The sequence below is a fragment of the Peromyscus leucopus genome, chromosome 20 (genome assembly GCF_004664715.2).
Source record: "Peromyscus leucopus breed LL Stock chromosome 20, UCI_PerLeu_2.1, whole genome shotgun sequence".
In the NCBI taxonomy this organism is placed as follows: Eukaryota; Metazoa; Chordata; class Mammalia; order Rodentia; family Cricetidae; genus Peromyscus; species Peromyscus leucopus.
In genome coordinates this window covers 44,555,658-44,574,016 of record NC_051080.1, presented here as the reverse complement: position 1 = coordinate 44,574,016, position 18,359 = coordinate 44,555,658, and the positions used below count along the sequence as shown (strand labels likewise).

Here is an 18,359-nt window from a genome sequence, read left to right as displayed (position 1 = left end):
TCTGTCCATCCCTCAACCATGTGATCTACCTCCATGGAATACAGAAACCATTTCTACTTTATATATTAGTAATAGTGGTCTTCCCTTTCAAGTTTTCATACAAATGAAATCTGGGGTGATTTTTGCTGTCTTTTCAGTAAAATTCATTAAACTCCACCACCACCGAAATTCCTGAGGAAACAAGTCAGAGATGTTCAAGGGCAAGGGCCTTGGACTCCCTCAGCCCAGCTCTGCATTTTCTCTCTGGGGAAGCAGTCACCAGACGTTCCTCGGCAGATAGTCCTGCATGCCTGGACCGACACTGAAGTCAAAGCAGAGCATGTAGTCAAGGGCAGTGGGAGCCACGGGCATCCAAACAGCACTTACACACCGGGGTGTTACTAACATTCTGATTGTCTTCTCCAGTTACCACTCAAACCAAGCGGTTGGCTTTGCTTTGTTGTTTTAATGTCTTCCCAAACCACTGGAAGTTAGAGACCTACAGAGGCATTCTTAGGATGGATTTCTCTATACGGTATCATCCTGTTGTCACCACAGTCAACAGACCTCAGACAAATCAACACCATCCATCCGACTGAGACGGCTGTAGGGATTCAAACCCAGGGCGAGGCTTCAACCCACCAGCCAGTGTGGGAACCCCGCCTAGAGAGCTTGTTTGGTTCCCGCCCCACTGCCTAACAGCAACAGAAGAAGGTAAGGATGGCCACAGCACCCCGAACATTGCGTCCTCTGTCTAGTCAGCTTCTAGTCTAATGATAGGAATGGTATGGAAAGCACTAGAAAAATCCAGTGGTGGAAGGTGAAGCCCGCCCTCCCCTGGAATGACAAGAAGGAACTGTAATTGCAGGGAGATGCCAGGAACCTTAGCATAGTATCTAGACATGTATACCTTCCTGAGGCCCAGAACAAAACATGGTTGAACTCTTAGAAATTAAGGTCATTTTGTTGACAAATTAATTTTATTTTTTTATTCTGCTTGGGGGTTGTTTTCCTGTTTGTTTTTTAGACAAGGTCTCATGTATCCCAGGCTGGTCTCAAACTTACTACGAAGTCAACAATAGCCTTGAACTCCTGGCCCTCCTGCCTCTACCTCCAGAGTGCTGAGAATTCAGATGTATACCACAAGCCAGGCTTCATTTTGTTTAGTTTTTGTTTTATTTCAGTGAAAATGAACACATTAAAGAAGTCCAACTTCCTTTAATCCCAGCACTCTCAAGAGGCAGAGGCAGAAGGATTTCTGTGAATTTGAGGCCAGCCTGGTTTGGATTGAGTTCAGGACAGCCAGGGTGGTTACACAGAGAAACCCTATCTAAAAAAAAAAAAAAAAAAAAAAAAAAAAAAAAAAAAAAAAAAAAAAAAAAAAAAAAAAAAAAAAAAAAAAAAAAGAAAAGAAAAGAAAGAAATCTAACTTGTCCCACAACAGTAGATATGGAAAATGCTGATTCTAACCATTGCCTACCCTCTTCTCAGCAACAGCTCCTTAGAAGTAGTTTAGTCTCGCGACCACTTATTGACTATTTCTGGGATTTCCCCTCTTGTGGACCTCCCACAATGGTAGACAACACTGTGGCTCTTTTCTAGGTCTTCTCCCCACTAGGACTGCCACTTGTGATTGTCCATTCCTCGGTCTTCTCAAGGAACTTACGTTTGTGGTTAGCATTGTGTTTGTGAGAGGGGGGTGGGACGGCCCAGTGGGTAAGGGCCTGAGAACACATCGACCAGGCTTTGATCCCAGGAGCACACACAGGTTGAAGAAAACTGACTCCAGCTGTCCCCTGAGCTCCCCGTGTACACCCTCCCACACACCACACACCGTTGATCCACATGCACACCATCATCATTATGTAAATGCTACTTACTGCTGAGCCACAGGATGAGGGATAATCAACTTGCCTTGTGTAACTTTTAATCTTCCCAATAGCTGAGGCTTGTTTTGCTTATTCTTGACTTTTTTCCTCCCCAATGTCCTTATTACCAATTAAATCCAAGTTACATAATCTCCCCCCAAGCTCATACTTATGAAATAATCAATTCCTGAAATTTCTGCACCGAACTACCCTGACTGGTCTGCCTGCTGCCATGTTGGCCTCCCCAGCCTCCTCTTCCATATTTCCTTCATCTCTCTTGGGTTAGATCCCTTTGTCCTGGAACCCACACCACCACCACCACCCCTCTCTGTTTGCTCCCTTATGTTAGTGAAGCCCATCTTCCAATAAGCTTAGCAAGAATAACACAAAGAAAAGTTTCAATACATTTTATGTCTTTCTCCATTATTCTCTGTTTAATAGAGAATATTAAACCAGTTTCTTTGATGAAACTAATTCATTTTTCCTCTTCAGAAATACATAGGTTAAGCTTTCTGTCCCCAGTGTCCTAAAATGTCACAGTTGTCCCATGGTGTGTTTTATCCTCCTCATGGAGACTTTCAGCTAACAAATCAGTGTGGTAGTTTTCATAAGTAGATTTTTATGATTCCTTCTTCTCTGGCCTCCTTTTCTGGAATCCTCAGGTGCATGTTGGGGGTACTGAAATCACTCCTTGGTTGCCTTTTCCTCTCATATTTTCTCTCTCTGATTGTCTGTCTGAGACAGGGCCTCACTATGTAGCTCTGACCGGCCTGGGGCTCACTGTGGATCTGCCTGCCTCTGCCTCCTAAGTACTGACTAAACACAGACCACCACACAGCTCCTTTGCTCTCTTACGCTTCTTCCCAGAATTGTTCCAGTTTTCTCCCTCAGCCTTTCTCCTGAGCCAGCACTTCTCCTGGCAGATAGCTGGAGCAACATTAAAATTGGTTTTGCTGTTCTCCAGTGTTCCTTTTTTCTAAAACACATGTCTTCTCAAGGCCAGTGTCTCTCCTGTGGGTCTCTCGAGTTTTCTCCCTCAACAGTTTACTTCTCAAGTTGCTTTCTTCTCTAGTTGCTGTTGGGGTCTCCAACGTCTGGTTGTCCTTGGTGTTAGATGGCACACTAGAGCAAGCTCTGGGCTGACTGGAAGTTCTGTTCAGGGAGCTAGCACGTTTCAAATGGGTCCATTGCAAAGAGATCTGCGAGAACTGCAGTTCCCAGTGTCTTCAGGCATTTCTATTGCGTTGAGAGAATTCCTAATTCTCAAGAAAATTCTCCCAGTCTTAGGCTGGAGGTGGAGACTGTCTGCTCCAAGGCCCAGCTGGGAGAGGGAGGGAGAAGGGGAAGGTTTTCCATAGTCAGCTTAACCTTCACTCCATCCCAGTCTTCAGCCTTGGACTGCTCAGTTTCATTTAGACTTGCTTGCTATCTACTCTCCAGTATGGAAACCCTCTCCTCTCTTTTGTGACAAAGGTCTTTCCTTCTGTATTCTGTCTTGGTGGCTTATGTTCTAAACTTCTTTCCCATTGCACTTAGTAGGGTCCCAAGAGAGAGGGCACTCATTTACAAACATTGGTTACACCAAGAGTCATTGATATTTCTAATTTCTTTCATAACCTGCTATCTGTAATTCATCCATTCACACATCTACCCACGTGTACTGATCACCTACTACGTGCCAGGTGCTGCCCATGTGCTGGCCACTAAAGGACTGCAGGGAGCTTGAAGCCTGCAAGGGTGCAGCCAGACAAACCGGCCAGAACCAAGGGAGGCAACTGCTACCATCTGTGGAATGCAGGCTGAGGTGCCCTGGAGGCCTCCCAACCTGGTTTGAAGGGATCATCCAGACATACATCCATTCCATAAACATGTCCTAGTTGTCCACATCATGCCAAGTGATGGTGAATGCTGGATACATGGAATGAAATGAACACACACAGAAACACCTAAGCTTCCCCACATGACAGCAGGACTTGTTAGGTTGGGCAGACTCGTTATTCTGTGCTTTAGTCTAACCTCGCTCCCCCACATCCAGCTGCCACAGGACCATTTATTTATTGACTTTTCCTTACCCTGCTGAAGTGTTTTTGATACTAGTGTTGGCCATTCCTTGGCTGCTCTGACGGTTACTGTCAACTTGACAGGATCACCTGGGAGGCAAGCCTCTGGCTATGTCTGGTGAGGGATTTTTCTAGACTGCTATTTGAGGTGAGAAGGCTAAATGAGGGGAGCACCATTCTATAGTCTGGGGTCTCAAACTGAACAAAAAGGAGAAAATGAGCTTCGCAATAGCATTCATCTGTTGGCTTCTTCACTCCAGAAACGATGTGACCACTGCCTTAGCCTCCTACCTACACACCTTCACCTCACGACAGGCTGCACTCTCCCCTGGGAGCTCAGACAAGCCCTTGTCAGGCACTTGTCACAGGAATGAAAGAAGAAGTGACGGAACATAACGTAGACGAGAAGGCCATCCCAAGACTCAATTCCGTCCACTGACGTGGAGAGTCCTTATTCTGCCTCTACCATACTGGACTAATGATGATAGTTTCATAGAGAGTTTTGAAACTGGGAAGTGTGTGTCTTCCAGCGTTGTTCTTTTTGAGACTGTTTTGGCTATTCTTGGCTCCAATAATTCAGATAGAGTTTTCAACATATGCAAAGATGTCAGTGGGATTTCATTAGGGACTATACTGAACCTGTAGATCAATGCAGAGACTACTGACCTAGTATAATTCAGAATCTCCTGACTTATAAAGTTAAGGTGCCTTTCCATTTACTCAGATCTCCATCAATGTCTTCCAACAATGGTGCTTGGTATTCAGAACACAGGCTCTGAGTCTCTCTTGGCAAGGTCATGCCTAAGTACTTTACTCTTTTTGATGCTGTTCTAACAGCCCACATTACTACTTAAACTTCTTTTTATCTTGCTGAAATCAAGATTTACCTTATAATCAAGAGTACGTTAGCATTACATCATAGTTCAATTGGTAGCATGCTTTAAAATCTTGCTGGACACAAACGTTACTTACAATCAATGGCTTCATAGAGTCAATACAGTCTGACACTAACGTTGTCTTTGGAACATCAAGGCAGAGGTGAGCAATGGGCAGCTGGGACGTCTGTGCAAACTCAGAACAGAAGCTGGAATGAGAGCTGGAAATGCAGGGATCATCTGAAGTACGACATTCAGAGCCAGAGCGAATGAGACTCCTTCAAGGATGAAAAGCTTAGGCAGAAGCCAGAGGCCCTTGGCATAAGTCTCAGAAAACCTCAAGCAGACACTGTGCAGGTAAAGAGGGGCAGCGGAGGAAACACTTCTGAGCTTGCTGCTGCCATTTTCACGGCCATCATCTCCAGGGAAAGCACCCCAGAGACAGGAACCTCTGTTCATTTGTTTTGGGTCATTGGTAGTGGTGGAGCTCAGGCTGTCCTTGAACTCACTACAGAGCCTCTCAAAAGGCTAGCCTCCTGCCTCACTCTCCTGGGTCCTGGGATTACAGGTGTGAGCTTCCACGCCCAGCCTGGACCATGCCTCTTTTGCTTTCTAATAAACCCTGTTGCCACTTTATTAATTTAGGTATCAAGTTAACCACCACAGGCAAATTGAAAAAGTCCTTCAGATAATCTATCTGTTGATAATTCCTTCACCCCAGGAATCCCAATGTGCATACAAACAGATCAATAAACCTCTTCCATCCCCAGAGCAGCATTTTCATTTCACTGTGGATTTGGATAGAAACTCAGCAAGTTCTTACTGCATAGTATCTTAGAGAAATTGTCTATAAGCAGAAAAAGAAGAATATTACCAGAAGCACTGTAGTTTTTAAAATTAAAACTAGGAATGTACAGAAATCCTAAGGAGTTCACATCTAGCTTGCTGTCACATTGCTGTAACAGAAGCAAGACACCAGCTGGTAGCACAGAGAAGGCACCGCCTCCCACCAACTGTCCTACACATGCTCAGTCTCCTTTGTGTTTCAAATGCCCTAGTCATCACAGTTACCATGATTCCACATTCTCTAGGCAATGGCGCTGAAACACGGGGGTGAATGAGGCGCCTTCAAGGATAAGAAGCACAGAGGAGGCCAGAGGGCCTGGGTGGCACTCTCAGAAAACCTCAGGCAGACAAGAGGAGGCAGCAGAGGAAACGTTTCCAAGTTTACTGCCATAAACTCTGATTCCACAGGGGACATCTGTAAATATCTTCACACATTTTTTTCTCCCCAACTTACAGCCCTGGCTGTCCTGGAACTTGATTGTAGACCAGGCTAGCCTGGAACTCACAGAGATTGGCCTGCCTTTGCCTGCTTCTCCAGTGCTTGGATTAAAGGCGTGGCCACTACACCCGGCTTCTTCAAACATTCTTAGTTACCACAACTGAAAATGGGCACTGATGGCATCAGGCAGGTCTGTCACTCAACACCTAGCAATTCCCCAGACACACCCGGACAACAAAGCACTGTCTGAGATGGAGTACTCTATCTACCGCTTTTATCAATTCTCAAATGAGGTATGAGTAGAAAACTCAAGGAACACTGGCATTTATGAATATTTCCCCTAGGTCACAGGGGAAGAGAGCAACATGCCAAGTCTACTTTCACAACAGAAGTCACCAGACCCACCCCATCTGTGTCCCACAGATTCCATGGTCCCTTTTACTGCCCATTGTCATTCACGGCTAGACAAACAGTTCTTTGTATTTCCCATCTCTAGATCCTTCAAGTATCTTATTCCATAAGGCAGATTAATGTAATCATAAATGTGACAACTATTAACTTTTAAGCTATTAACGTTATAGCTTCATGATATGCCACTTTCAAACCCCATTCTCCTTAGGCACATTCTGTTCAATACACATTTTTTTTCAGTATGTTTTTTTCAGCACATTGTTAGTCACTGGCAAACAGTAATAAACGTGAGCTTACACCCTACCATCAACAATAGTAACAAGCCTTAAACACGTAACCAAATTTTAGCAACGGCACGTGAGTGTAAAGCCGAATGAATCACAGGTAGGCACATTCCAATCACTGCCCAGTGGCACTGCACCATATGCAGGACGGAGCAAGCTGTCTTCTTTCTGGCTAAACAGTCTTGGGACAAAGCCATCATAGCCCGGGTAAATGACACTGTTCTCACATTAACTAATATTCCCTGGGCACAGCCAGGCAAATTTGAGGGATTCGGCTGGGCGTGGTGACAGTCATGTAGCTCCCGAAGCCGGGAGGATCAGAGTTCTATCTAGGACAGTCTGGACTACATCGTCCAGTAAACGCAGTATACCGAATGAGATCTAATTGGAAACCAGCATGTTGGAGGTAGGAGGATAACGAATGCAGATGAAGCATCGGTAAACAGTCTCGTTGTTAGAACTGCAATCGCTCTTAATCAGGTATCTAACGTTTACTGCGTCGTCTAAATCAAGTGATGACGGGGGGCGGGGGAGGTGACCTTTTTTCTCAAATATTAGCAACCCAGCAGCCAGCCTGCACGGGGCAAGCGGGCCCGGTGGTATTTAACCAGATGATCAGGTCTCCAACTAAGCGCAAGCCCCGGGTAGGTCAAAAATACCCTGAGCACAAAACCGGTGAGAGAACAATGGCCGCCAGCCCGCCAAGGGGTCACGGCCTCGCGGCGGCCTCGCTGAGCCCCCGGGGTGCCCCACGCCGGCCCCGCTAGCGCCTCAGCGGGCGCCCGGCCGGCCAGGGAAGCACGAGGGCGGCGGCGGCGGCGGCGGCGCGAGGCCCGGTGAGCAGGCGACGGAGCGAGGCCCCGGCGCGCCACCCGGCCGCCCGCGGCCCGCAGGCCCGAGGTCACGCACGGCGGCGGAAGGACGCAGCGCGAAGGCCCGCCTTAGGCCCCGCCCTCCGCGCTTATGTAACAGGGGAGCGCGGCCATTGGCCGGCACGACCGGAAGGGCGCGGGCATGCGAGAGGGGCGGGGCGGGGCCGCGGCAGGAAGCCGAGGGGCGGGCCGCGCGGGCGGGCAGGCGGCGCGGAGGCCACTGGGAGTGCGGCGCGGCGTGCGCGGGCACGAGCGACGGGCCTGCCTCGGGCTCAGGCGCGGCGGGCGCGCGCTGCGGCGGGTGTGCGGTCGCGGGCTGTTGTGCTCCCGGCTGTGCTCGGTCCCTCCTCGGCGGGTGGCGGAGGCCCCAAGCGGTGCGGGGCGCGTCCCTTCCTTTCCCTGCTCGTCCTGCCCAGCTCCTCTCGTGCTGCGCGGTCTCTCGGACGCCAGACCGGCCCGGCCCGGGTGAGCGGCGCCGCAGGACGCGGGAGCCGGGGTGGGAGGCACGCGGCGGCGGGCGGCCGGGGCGGGCGGCGGACTCTCTGCGGAGTAGGCGCGGGGCTGCGGGCCGCCGAGGCTTCGGGCGGGCCGGGCTGCAGCTGCGGGGTGGAGCCTGCCCACGATCGGGAGTTCAAAGCCGGGGTCGGACTGTGGAGCCGGCCTGGGCCTCTTCCTCTGGCTGGTTGCAGAGTACGAGCCCATTTCCTGGCCACCCAGCCTCAGAGTAAGTTGTTTCGCTCTAAGAGGCCCCTCGTGGCCGGGCTTTACTTGTTGCCTCCTTCTCAAGCGCCTCGGTTTTCCAAGAATTCTTCCTGGTTCTTAGCTCATTTGCAGTCTCCAGGGAAAACTAAAGTTTCATTAAAAATCAGCGGGTGACTGTTTGCAAACGACTTATTGCCTTTCAATTGGTCGCACTTAATCAGGGGGCAGTTTATACATAAGATTTTGTCGAAAACTCGATGGGCTGGGCAAGAGCGGATCGTAAGTTGAGCTGTCCGAAAGCAGGTGGTTGGTGCGTTCGCTCTTACTTCTGCTTTCGGAAAGGAAATCCGTGCCAGTTTGCTGTCAGAAGTTAGGGCCTGCCGCACGCAGCTAGCCTGTTAGAGCAGATCTCCTGCCTAGTGTTACGTTGTGTCTTCAGAAAGAAGAAACGGTCGCCACCACCTTTTACTAAAGCCCATTTTCGTTACTGTTGTTAGGTGGTAATGAAACTAGGTTAAATCTTAGGTGTTCTGTCTTGTTTTAGGAGAAGCCCCACATTCAAAAGTTAAAAATAGTTTTTACTCATCTGATGACATTGTTTTTAGAGTACAGTACATGAAAAGGTTATCAAAATAACTTTTAACTTCTAGATTGCATGGAAAGGTCTGGAATTGATGATGTGCAGTTTTGTAACTTAAAAGAGCAAACATAAAATCCTTAAGGACTGTCCACCAAAGTAATGTCTTCACATACGTAACCATATTGTATGGAAAAGTTAAGAAGTATGAGACAACCAGAATGTTTTAGCCAGGGTCTGATACTAAGAGACATTAAGAATGCTTTCAGAGTGTCGGTGTACATTGAAGACCCACCATCACAGTGTACTTTTAAATAAGCCATTGGGCGTAAGGGCACATTCCTTTAATCCTAGCACTCAGGAGGCAGAGGTAGATAAATCGAGTTTGAGGCCAGCCAGGTCTACAGAGTTCCAGGACTGCTGGAGCTACAGAGTGAGACCCTGTCTCAAAAAAAAAAAAAAACCTCCCCAACTGTGCCATTGGATTTAGAATTGATAATGAAGTGTAATCTTTATGACAAACAGCTGATATTTGCCATGGATGGGAATGGAGTTCTTATATTAAGCTAGTATTAAACATTCTTGTAGTTGGTGAAAGACTGGACAGGCTGTATAGGGAAGCATTAATTCTCCTGCCCACTTTATCAGACTTTCAGTTCATGGTGTAATACCAGTGGGAATGTGTCCACTAAGTGTATATTTGTTCAGTTTCCACTGGGGCAGGAGGTGGGAGGAGAGAGCTTGACGGTAACACGTTTGACCTTATATCCGGTGGCTAATGAGGGTTCCAGTCAGAAAAGGCCAGCCCTTTTCTAGTGAGGTTCCTTGGATGTTCATGTCTTTTAGTGATTTCAAAGTTTAAAATGTAATTACAGTGCTATTCAAAATGACATAGGATCTAATTTTAATATGCTTCAGAAGCACTAGTCTTGTAGATCCTGTGTGAACAGGTTTAATTTGTGCTGTCTAACCAGAAGTCTGGTTTTAACAGGACTCTTTTAAGTGACAGTTGTTTTAACGTAGCAGAGAGTAGAAAGAAATTTTCAGCTTTGTAAAAGGTGCCCTTGTACCAGGGGACTCATTTATCTCTGTAATTGATGTGGCTGGTCCAGCAAAGTGACTGAGCAGATGAAGGTGCTTGCTGTCAAGCCTGAGGGTCTGAATTGGATCTCCAGAACCCACACAGTGGATAGAATGGATTCCAGAAGTTGTCCACTGACCTCCACAAATGATCCCAAGGCTGGCCCCTGTGTTTCTACATGTACACAAAGAAGTGTAATTATTTGTGTTTCCATGCAGGAAAGAAGAACTCTTTAAAAAATTCGGGATAGGGGTTGGGGATTTAGCTCAGTGGTAGTGGCCCTGGGTTTGGTCCTCAGCTCTGTTTAAAAAAAAAAAAAAAAAATTCGGGATAGTGTGATAGGTCTAAGTACTAAAAGGAACAGTTGCTGTGTCCCTGTGACTAAATTTTAGAGGATTAGCTGGCAGCACTTACTAACAAAAGTTGTACAATTGTAAGTCACAGTAGCAGATGCTAGGAGGGAGAGTACCTTTACCATTACCTTTATAATCAAATAATAATAAAGGAAGACTAAACTTTGGAGCACTTCATCAGTAAAGTGAAAAAAAAAAATTTAGGAATGCATACAGCTCAATAAACCTAGGAGTCGTTGGGGGTGGGATATGGTCTTGCTTTGTAGGTCACTTGGCCAGAGCATGAGGCCTTCCTCCCTCTGCCTCCCAGTTGCTGAGAGGGGGGCTTGGTGCGCCGTTCCCAGCTCTGTTCATGGAATTTTTAAAAACAAATACACATACCTTATGATCATTACCTGGGTTAAGGTACAGAGCACTTCAGCGCCCTCTGAATGCCCCCTGTCATCTCTCCCAGTCATCACTCCATAAATAGACTTTGCCTGTTCTGAACTTTGTACATGGTTTCTTTCTAACTGCCTTCTTTCCTTGACATTGAGATACAAACTTGTAGAAATAGTTTCTGTTTATTTTTTGAGGCAGGGCCTCATTTTGTAGCCCTGGCTGACCTGGAACTCTATGTAGACCAGGCTAACCCCAGACTCACAAGGGATCTGCCTGCCTGCTTCTGCCCCAAGTGCTGGGATTAAAGACATGTGCCACCATGCCTGGCTAGAAATGATTATTTTTGAATGGTGCCTGGCATTCCTCTGTGTGCTATCTATTTTTACAACTGATTGATTTTTGAACCATCTCTCATTTTAGATCAAGCACTATGGACTTCTTTGTATACACCTTGGTGTACATACATTTGATTCTGTTGAACGTGTGTCAGGAGAGGGATGCCAGGTCATAATGTACACAACTACCAGCCAGATTAACACAATGGCTTTATTATTTGTAATCCAGCAGCATTATATGTGAGTTTGAAATTCCATTCATGTCACTTGCTATAAACATCTCTATAAAATTTAAGTAGTCAGGACTAGAGAGATGGCTCAGCAGTTAAGAGCACTGGTTGCTGTTGTAGAGGACCCAGGTTCAATTCCCAGCACCCACATGGCAGCTCATTATTGCCTGTAACTCCAGGTTCAGGGGATCTGACACCTTCATACAGACATACATACAGGAAAAACACAATTGTACAGGAAATAAAAATAAATAAATTATTAAAAAAAACAAAATTTAAGTAGTCAACTCTGAGACTGTTACTAAATTACTTAATGAAAACCACTAGAAACTTACGAAAAGCTTGAATTGCTCTGTGTTAGAATGAAGAAACCAGTCTGATGCCTACTCTTTTGTTTTTAGATATGGCTCGTGGACAGCAGAAGATTCAGTCTCAGCAGAAGAATGCCAAAAAGCAGGCTGGACAAAAGAAGAAACAAGGACATGACCAAAAGGCTGCTGCCAAAGCTGCCTTGATATATACCTGCACAGTCTGTAGGGTAAGCACCCCAGATAACACTGTCCTCAGTACACACCTGCACAGTCTGTAGGGTAAGCACCCCAGATAACACTGTCCTCAGTACACACCTGCACAGTCTGTAGGGTAAGCACCCCAGATAACACTGTCCTCCTCAGTACACACCTGCACAGTCTGTAGGGTGAGCACCCCAGACAACACTGTCCTCAGTACACACCTGCACAGTCTGTAGGGTGAGCACCCCAGACAACACTGTCCTCAGTACACACCTGCACAGTCTGTAGGGTGAGCACCCCAGACAACACTGTCCTCAGTACACACCTGCACAGTCTGTAGGGTGAGCACCCCAGACAACACTGTCCTCAGTACACACCTGCACAGTCTGTAGGGTGAGCACCCCAGACAACACTGTCCTCAGTACACACCTGCACAGTCTGTAGGGTGAGCACCCTCAGATAACACTGTCCTCAGTACACACCTGCACAGTCTGTAGGGTAAGCACCCCAGACAACACTGTCCTCAGTACACACCTGCACAGTCTGTAGGGTGAGCACCCCAGACAACACTGTCCTCAGTACACACCTGCACAGTCTGTAGGGTGAGCACCCCAGACAACACTGTCCTCAGTACACACCTGCACAGTCTGTAGGTGAGCACCCAGACAACACTGTCCTCAGTACACACCTGCACAGTCTGTAGGGTAAGCACCCCAGACAACACTGTCCTCAGTACACACCTGCATAGTCTGTAGGGTAAGCACCCCAGACAACACTGTCCTCCTCAGTACACACCTGCACAGTCTGTAGGGTGAGCACCCCAGACAATGCTTTCCTGTAGGCAGTTCTTACCCTGTAAATATGTGTAGGTTAAGTATCCCCCTCCCCCCCGACACAACAAAATGGATGGTTTATTTGAACTAGTAGATTTGAGAGACTGCAGGGATTTCAGGAATCCGTCTGCAGTCACACATTCAAGACATTTTTTATGTGGTTTCTGTGGCCGTGCCTGTTTCTCTAAGTGCTAGCCAGGATAAAACAAAGTTCTGCCCTTGTGTGGATAAAGGTGCATTCATATAGCCTAATAGAACGTTGTTATAGCTTATAGAGCTCAGAACTTTGGGTGTTGTAAGAAAGTCCCCAGTGCGATCTTACGTGGGTGAGGCTAAACTTCATATGGTGCTAGTGCATGCAGTGCTAGCGATACAGTTGTCTTCCCCTCCAGCTCCCAGCTCCACAGTTCGGCTCTTGGAGAGTTAACGTGGTTAAAGAATCGTGGGGTGCTCGCCACATGTAAGGGTGGAGCCAGGTGTTTGACCCGCACGCTCATACATTTAATCCACACACAAATTGCGTAATTGGTGCAGGTATCCAGAGTAAGAAGCGCGAGGACCCGAGTCTGGGCAGTCTAGCTGTAAAGTCTAGCCTGTCTGTGTGAGTTCACTGCCCTCAGGCTAATGAAATGTCAGGGGAAAATAACACAGTCGGGGGTCTGGTGTACAGACACAGTGTTTTTAAGCCCTGTACTTGAGTAAGATTGGTGGTGTAGACGGGAAGGGATCTTGATAAGACATGATTGTTAGACTGAAGTTAATCACCTGTTGAGTCTTTACAATAGAAGTTCGTAACTACATGAAGCTTCTCGTTGAGAGGGGGAGTCTGACAGTGTCGTGATCGTGGTGAACCTTGAGAACGGTGATGAAATTGAATGGCTTCTGATTTGTTTTCGACAGAGGCAAGGTGAAATTAAGTTTCATTAGGTTAATAAGAAAGACATACCTTGACCTATAAAGGTATATTTTGTCGGATGTGTGTGTGTGTGTGTGAACTAGTGTCATGTGCAGGTGCATATGTGTGCAGACACATGTGGGCACATCCGGTGTACTGTCACTCCCCGCTTGACCATTTTAAATAGAGGCCTCCCTCAACCTACAGCTCACCATTTGGCTAGATTGGCTGATCCACAAGTTGTGGGGATCACCCTGTTTCTGTCCCAACAGCTCTAGGGTCATAACACGTGTGCCATGCCTGGCCATTAGATAGGTACCAAATCCAGATCCTCCTGTGTAGCAGGCACTGTAAGTGCTGAACCGTCTCTCCAGCCCTAAAAAACACACTTTAAAATCTTAAAAAACGAACTCTTTATTTATGTAGTAGAGCATTTTGGACAATGAATAAACGAAGGTACTTGCCATGGGAAGTCCTTAATGTCTTCTCCGTTACAGGAGACTAGGAGACCCAGAACTGGGTTGGAACATAGCTCTCAGGCAGTCTGCTCCATGTTGGTCTCTCTGGCCTGTAAAATGAGCATCATAGTGGAAGCTAAAACTGACTGTCCAGGTTCTGTGGGAATTCAGATTCTGTGCTCAATGAGCAAATGCCTTCTGTTTGCTGTTAAGGACGTAAAATACTCTATTTTATGTGCTGTTCCTCTAGGAGTTTCTTTTTTGTAAGATACTTTTTCATATGCCAGTCACAAGTAGGAATTGAAAAGCATTTGGCAGTCATTGTGTAGCAGAGCAAGTTCAGAGTTTTAACAGGTCACATGTATTTCTTTCCTCCGTAAAGTCTGGTTCTTCTCTTTTGTACACTTTCCTACTTAGACACAAATGCCAGACCCCAAGACCTTCAAGCAGCACTTTGAGAGCAAGCACCCTAAGACTCCACTTCCTCCAGAATTGGCTGATGTTCAGGCGTAAAGTTTACAGGTAACTGCTGATCTCCCTCCTGGTGTGTCAGTTTTGGTTTAGAATTCTAGGAACCAAACTACATCTCTTCAGGTATGAAATGGATTTCTGCCTCTAGCAGAGACATGTGCCTTTACTCTTAGTGTTTAACTTTTGTACCAGGGCTTTTTTGTTTTGTTTTGTTTTTTTGTTTTTCGAGACAGGGTTTCTCTGTGTAGCTTTGTGCCTTTCCTGGAACTCGCTTAGGAGACCAGGCTGGCCTCGAACTCACAGAGATCCACCTGCCTCTGCCTCCCGAGTGCTGGGATTAAAGGCGTGTGCCGCCGCCGCCCAGCGTACCAGAGCTTAATAATAGTATTTAGTATAAATGGTAAAGTATTCTAGTAAAACACTTTACGATTGGTAAAAGCCCTTTTCCCTGGACCCTTTCTTTTTCATGCCTTTGAAACACTCAGGTTTTTACAGCTCTAGCCAGAAGCAGAGGGGATGAGTGATTCTGCCAACTTTGAGCCAGGAATGAAAGACTTGTCAGCTGTAAGGAAAGAGTCATTTCAAAGGCACAAGGGTCTTCTCCCACAAGTTCAGAGCAATTTACTGAGTACGTTTTTACGTTTCTTCTACTTATTTATAGTGCTAGGCAGAGCATCTCTGTGTTAAAATATAGAGTAAAAAACTCTGTAGAAAGTCCTTTAAAGTTACCAGTTTACACTTCATGTGTGGTTGGGTTTCTTGCCCTCCGAGGTAGTGGTACATATGCATGTGGTCGAGAGTTATTTCTGTCTTCTTTACTATCCAGTTGACAAATCCACCACTCTGACATCTTGATAGTTTTTCCTCTTAGATACTTGAAATGCTTGCCATCATATTTACTGAGGCTTTCCCTTTTGTCTCACAGGTGAATTCATGACACCGCTGACTCTTCTACTGTCTCAGACCTTAGGTAACAAACCTGCAGCTGCTTTTTTAAACAAACTGTTGATCAGCAAAATAAAGGGGCTACAGAAACACTCATGTTTATGCTGTTCCTCTGGGCTTCATGCAAAGACAATTCTGTGTAAATGTACAGTTGACTCGGATTTGGAAATCTGGAAAATCAGTCCATTCTTGTTATAAAATTTTTTTACAATTGTAATTATATTGATGTTCATATTGTGTAAAATAACTCATTTAATAAAGTAGTGCTTTGATTTTACAACATCACAAGATAAATGGTTCTAGAAATTCTGTTCTAACTCCTTATTATTTGCCTTATTATAAAAATGAATTGATCAGCTAGTGTTGCAAGGCAGTCCTCTCCCTTCCTCAGCTCAGTGGCAGGTTTGTTAAACTAGAGCAGCCGCATTCATGACACTGCACATGACTTACTGGCAGCTGGCTGGCTGCTGCTGCTTCAGGGTGTTTGCGGTTCCATGTCACTCCACTTCTGATCACTTCCTGTTGGAAGGTGGCTCCACTTGCCGGCTAGGAGTGCATTGTGGGTGTAACAGATTCAATTCATAAAATTGGTCGAATCGCCAGTGATCCCTTCTGAATAATTGTGTCCCAAAGTATATGCCAGAATGAAATGGCCTATTTAGACAAAGTATGATGGAACAAGCATGAACTATTAAGGACTTACGTCTTATAATGGGTATTTTGCAAATTGTTACAGTTCTTTAATTTGAGAATGAACCATAATTTTTGAGAGAGATTTTAAAAGTTATTTAGCTAATTTTATGAATGGATTTTTGCATTTAACAGAAAGATTGGAATGATTTGTGCCAGGTTAATTCCCAGAACTTTCTTTGTCTTTTAAGTAAAACATAATTTTAGGAACTTAGCACTGGCTAAGTCTGTCTGGTTTGACTTCCACCTGAAGCAGCAAAATGTAAAAATGGGCCAGTGTTCACATTTGTTTAGGCTGCTTAAGGAAGACTAGTTCTGGTGTTCTAGTTTTCTCCTGTTGGCTGGTGTTCATGAAAACCTGCTGTAATAATTCAGTTTAAACCTGATGTAATCGGAAGGACATTAAGATAAGTGCTGACAGCTGCTGAGAGCTGTGTGACCTGTGGCTGACAGATGAATCCTCTCATGCTGCTGTAGCCATTTGGTGGTAGTGTAGCACTCTGGCCACCTGGCTTGTGGCGCTGAGTTTGAAGGAAGGTATCTCTAGGAAGAGCCTCAGTGCCGTCCCCAGCCTCCCTAAGTCCAGTCATTGTGTTACTCGGTTCATTTCCTGCCTTTCAGACTCAGTGTCCATTGTGTCCTAAAGTATTGCTGACTAGAGTTAGAGTTTTCCCTGTTTCCTGTGGCTCTCACAGACATGCAGTTAAGTGACAGGTTTAGTGCTTTCTACAGATGGACGTTTCTTTTCAGTAACAAACTGAATATTCAGAGCCTGTTCGCAAGTTTCAGTTTAATTCTTTCCATTTGTTTCAATGTCTGTAATTCAGAATAAAACCTTTCCGATCTTGTATTTAACTGTTTGTAAGCAGCTAACGGCACCATATTTCACTCTGTATCTCAGTGATAGGGAATGGTTGATGGATCTTCATTCTTAGCATGGGGATTGTCAGCATGGTCCTCTTTTGTGTTTCAGTTAAATTTGCTGTAAGGAGAAAATGACAACTTAAACCTTTTTGTAACTTAATTTGGAGATTCTTTAACAGATAGCTTTGTTTAAAAACCATTACGGTGTCTTCAAAGGTGATATAAAGTAGCGAGAAGGAATTGATCTGTTTGTATGCTGTATTTATGTTAGCTGTCAAAAGGAATGGGGTTCACCTTACATGTGCTTCCGCCCTCATCCTCATGTTAGCCGACACACTGGGGGACCTCCCGTGTGCTGTGATGTCTTATTAAAAAAGATGTTAAAGAAAACGAAACCAGTCTAATTTCTTGTACATTTTAAGAGGTTTTCATATTGCCTCTTTGCTACCTTTCTGATTTTATAATTTTCTCTTCAGTATAGTTTGGTAGTTCAGAGAATGGCAAGTAAATTCCTTCATTTTTCATTGTTTTCCCTGTATTTGACCATAAAATATTTCCTATGAATGAACAAAATGTTTGTCATTCTGAAATCTTGCTCTATGCAATATACAAGATACTAGAAGGAATGAGTTAATGTTAAAATGCTAAAACGGCAACAAAACATACTTCGGCCAGTTACTGGACTAGGATGGTTCAGCCCTTATTGACACCAAGACTTGAGATAAGACTTGGTTTTTTTGTTGTTGTTTTATCTTGTTTTGCTTTTTTGAGACAGAATTTGTCTGTGTAGCCCCTTGAACTCAGAGATCTGCCTGCCTCTGCCTTCCAAGTGCTGGGATTAAAGACATGGGCCACCATAGTGATTTTGGGATTTATATTACAAATATTTCATAGATATGACAGCATAATTCCAATTTGAGATATAGCCTAAAGTAATAGTTACTAAGTCACCCTCCAAAGCTGCAACCTTTGTTTTTCATCATTATTTGCATGTATAGTATGTTGCCTGTTTTAAATCATGGCTAATGTAACATTGTATTTTTTTTTTTTTTTTTTTTTGAGGCAGGGTTTCTTTGTGGAACCCAAGCTGGCCTCCAACTCAGAGAGATCTGCCTGCCCCTGCCTCCCGCTTGCTGGGACATTACTTTTTCTATAATACATTGGTCAAGCATTGTCTAAACTATAAAATACCGTTATTTAAACAACTTGAGTCTGAATGAATTCATTTGTCCTAGTTTCCTAGTCTGGGAGTTTTGTTTAGGGTGTATGGCCATGGTCAGTCAACAGGCAGGGTTATATTTGCTGTCACTGTGCATAGTGAAGTAGTTAGGCTAGCTTCATTTGATGTGTGACTTAGAAAGACGGGGTGAGCTTTCAGTGTAGAGGTATAATAAAGCG

At 45.3% G+C, this 18,359-nt stretch overlaps 1 protein-coding gene across 4 annotated transcripts; it reads left to right on the top strand.

Annotated features, from left to right (window-relative positions):
- The first annotated feature begins 6,946 nt into the window (after window positions 1-6,946).
- Znf706 (zinc finger protein 706) lies at window positions 6,947-17,356 on the top strand. 4 transcript variants are annotated; one of them, XM_037197731.1, is made up of 4 exons: window positions 6,947-6,969; window positions 11,695-11,831; window positions 14,409-14,513; window positions 15,388-17,356. In XM_037197731.1, the coding sequence occupies exons 2-3, from the start codon at window positions 11,697-11,699 to the stop codon at window positions 14,502-14,504; spliced, it is 231 nt and encodes a 76-aa protein (XP_037053626.1). In that variant the 5' UTR covers window positions 6,947-6,969; window positions 11,695-11,696; the 3' UTR covers window positions 14,505-14,513; window positions 15,388-17,356. The 4 variants fall into 4 exon arrangements, with proteins under 4 accessions (XP_037053626.1, XP_028740325.1, XP_028740326.1 ...); XM_028884492.2 differs by having other exon boundaries at window positions 6,961-7,242; XM_028884493.2 differs by lacking the exon at window positions 6,947-6,969 and adding an exon at window positions 7,893-8,099.
- The last annotated feature ends 1,003 nt before the right edge of the window (window positions 17,357-18,359 follow it).